This window comes from Austrofundulus limnaeus, unplaced genomic scaffold, assembly GCF_001266775.1.
Source record: "Austrofundulus limnaeus strain Quisiro unplaced genomic scaffold, Austrofundulus_limnaeus-1.0 Scaffold705, whole genome shotgun sequence".
NCBI classification, from domain to species: Eukaryota; Metazoa; Chordata; class Actinopteri; order Cyprinodontiformes; family Rivulidae; genus Austrofundulus; species Austrofundulus limnaeus.
The window spans coordinates 25,477-28,769 of NW_013953107.1; the positions used below are offsets into that span (position 1 = coordinate 25,477).

Below are 3,293 nucleotides of genomic sequence, written 5' to 3' on the forward strand. Positions count from 1 at the left end.
CAAAAGGCTAAATAAAACAAAAATATTGGTGGTAATTTTTGACTGTGTTACTTTACAAACGGCACCCCGTAGATTTTTGTGTTGTATTGACCATGACTGATTTAAGACAGCAATAAAATAGTGAATATTTTTATAGGGCCTGTAAATTAAATGTCACTCTGCTTCTTTATTCCTCTTTAACACAGACCACAGAGTAAAGTCTTAATGGTAGTTTTTGAGTCATTTCAGTAGGTGTACAACTGTAAAATCAAATCCCAGGTGTTTCTGTGAAAACTGATCTGATATTCTCTCTGTGTCTGGATGGAATCGAGTGGCACCAAAATGGAGAGCCGAGGAGAACAGGAGGTGAGGAGCCCCAGCAGGTCTCATTTGGCCCCAGCGGAGCCAAATGAGAGGCAATCGCTCCCAAAACAGGAAACTGTGAAAAAGTGGAATATTTAACAGGCTTCAAACGGACGTCAGATGCTTTGGGGAAACTGGATATGTGAATAATTTGAGTGTGTTTGTGTGGCTGAAATCCTGTGAACCTCGTTCCATTGAGCATTGATGTGAACAGGAGAATTTTACCGACACCAGCAGAGGAAATGTGTGTACAGAGGAATTATTAGCTACACAAAGATCAATAATAGTAATTTACTGTTGGCTGTAAAGAAATACCACATCCTCTTAATGTCAAAGTTTGCTTTAATTCATCCAGTTTGCACTTCACAGAAGGTTTTATAAACTAATCCCAGCTAAAACTGATCCAGGACATGGTTTGTGACTGCRGGAGATAAATGACAAGAGGATTTTTACTGCATTAAACTGAACAAGTTGAAAGAAATGATCTTCTGTTGAAACTCATTTAGTCTTCTTGCTTTTGTTCTTTTTGCTCTTTCTGCCTGATTTTGAGGCTTCATCCTGTAAAATAAGAGAAAAAAGCATCAGAGAATGAGCAGACTAATGATTATTTTGTCTTAGTGTTCCATTTAATGGTGCCAAGGCCTTTTTTTTAACCCTCTTGAAAAATTATTTGAGTGCTGCTTTCTAAGCTCATGACAGACGCTTTTGCCTAACGTCCCGCTGTGTGTGCAAATGTACAAATTACAATGTACTGATTGACATGCACCATACTGTTCTAATGTATTCCAATAATTACATCAAACCAAACACCGCATTCCGGAGAACTCTTAGAAACGTCCCCTGCTAGCTGTTTCGCTGACAAACCGGGCTGCCAACTTGTAGATGTCAGGACGCTCTGTCATTACGACACGGAGACAAAATAATAATTTTAAAAAAAAACAGATGATAACTTTAGCTCTTCTTTTTTGCTTGCACCTGAGTTAAGCTGCATGTGATCTGGATCATGGCTAAAAGGAAGCAGCTCGTTCTGAAGTTGCTCTTAAATCCTCTTAAAATAATTTGCAGCGACCCTTCGCTCTTCAGCTGTAAGAGATAGTGCTTCGGCTTGTTTTTCTTTATCTTAATTTTCCTCCAGGATCACATCCAGATGCAACGAGATTTTATCCCATGTGAACTGGACCTGTTGGAGGTGGTTTTCCATCAACATCTCTTTAAAATAGTGAACTGCTGCAGCTCAAACTCTACATCCTGACTTCTCTTTTTATGAATTTCTTGCTAACCAAACCTCTCTGTAGGCAGCTGTTTCTTGCTCTGTAACTGGACTCACAGATACCGTACGTTGCTTCAAGCTAAAAAGAAAAAAATAACCATTACACTGAAGCAGCTGAAGAGTTCAATTGTGTTTCCACCACTTTTCTCTCCATTAAACGGTAACGCTTTCTTTTACGGTACCCTTATTACCATGTAATTACAAGGTAATACAAAATTAATTAAATGGTAATTACTACCTTATTACCATGTAATTACGTGGTAATTATGATACAAAAGAAAAAACCTCTTAGTAAAACTACCTTTATTGGGTAATTACAATCAAATTACTATTCAATAGTAACTCAACACTATATTTATAACCAAAAGAATGCAACTACATTTTGGGGTTAGTGGTTAATTGCAATAAGATTTGACTTTAAAACTGTCCAAATTACCTACTACTTATTTAGGTGTTACATAGGGAATTGTAATACATCACCAGGTAAGTGCTACATTACTGCAGACAGTTACATAGTAAAATTGTACCCTAATTACCATGTAATTACATGGTAATACGGTAGTAATTACATTTAATTATATTTTATTACATTGTAATTACATGGTAATAAGGTAGTAATTACATTTAATTATATTTTATTACCTTGTAATTACATGGTCATAAGGGTACCATAAAATAAAGCGTTACCCATTAAACTTTGGTCATCAATTCAAAGCATAAAACTAAGCAAGAGCTTTTCTTCTGCAGTCAGTGCAATCGTGAAGAGGAAGCAGTGACTTGTTTCCATCCAATGAAATGCTTGTAATTTCAGTTTGGTTGAAGGATCAGTGTTTCCTTACAGGATCATTTAAAATTACTTCAAGAATCCTGTAATATTTCCACTAAACTCATCATTAAATCCATTTTAAATATTGCTGGGGACTAATTATCTGAAAAACAACAAACCCACAATGTAATCAGCCTCATCTTAGATGAGCTGATAATCAGAAATATATTCACTGCCACAGAGTAAACAGCACTTCATTAGCACAAATAAACACCAATGGTTCCCAAACTTTTCAGCTTTTAACCCACAAAATAGGAGAAGCAGAGCCCTGCACCCCAAAATATCTTTGGTTAATCATTATTGGTATCAGATCAAATAAACAAAGTCATATTCACAGTATTTATTATGTTAATTTGATCCATTAATTCTGAAAATCTTTTCAGGATCCCACCTTGATGTTTTGGGACCCCACTGTGGGTCCCCTCCCCAACTTTAGGAAACACGGTTTTAAATAATTGGCCTAACTATGAGGTGCCGTTTGTAAAGTAACAGTCAAAAATTACCACCAATACTTTTGTTTTATTTAGACTTTTATAAGAAAAAACGAACAGATTTGTTTTTCAAAGTCAGTTTTTCACCATATGATTCATACGTGTCACATTCATGTGTCACAGTTTATAAACTAAATATTTAACTTAAATATTTTGCTAGCTACCTAGATATTTAAGTTGCAACCCTAATATTTTGGTAGCTAGCTAAATATTTAACTTAAATATTTAAATAGCTACCTAAATATTTAAATTGCAACCTAAATATGTAGGTTGCTAGCTAAATATTTAAGTTAAATATTTCACTTGTTAGCTAATTATTTAAGTTGCAACCTAAATATTTAGGAAGCTAGCTAAATATTTAAGT

At 35.1% G+C, this 3,293-nt stretch overlaps 1 protein-coding gene across 1 annotated transcript in view; it reads right to left on the reverse strand.

Moving 5' to 3' along the window:
- Window positions 1-666: 666 nt before the first annotated feature.
- impact (impact RWD domain protein) overlaps window positions 667-3,293 on the reverse strand; it is a gene marked incomplete at its 5' end in the record, with an annotated part of 6,459 nt that continues 3,832 nt past the window's right edge. Inside the window, 1 exon segment of the mRNA XM_014027977.1 lies at window positions 667-900. Within this exon segment, the coding sequence (XP_013883431.1) occupies window positions 841-900 (60 nt within the window).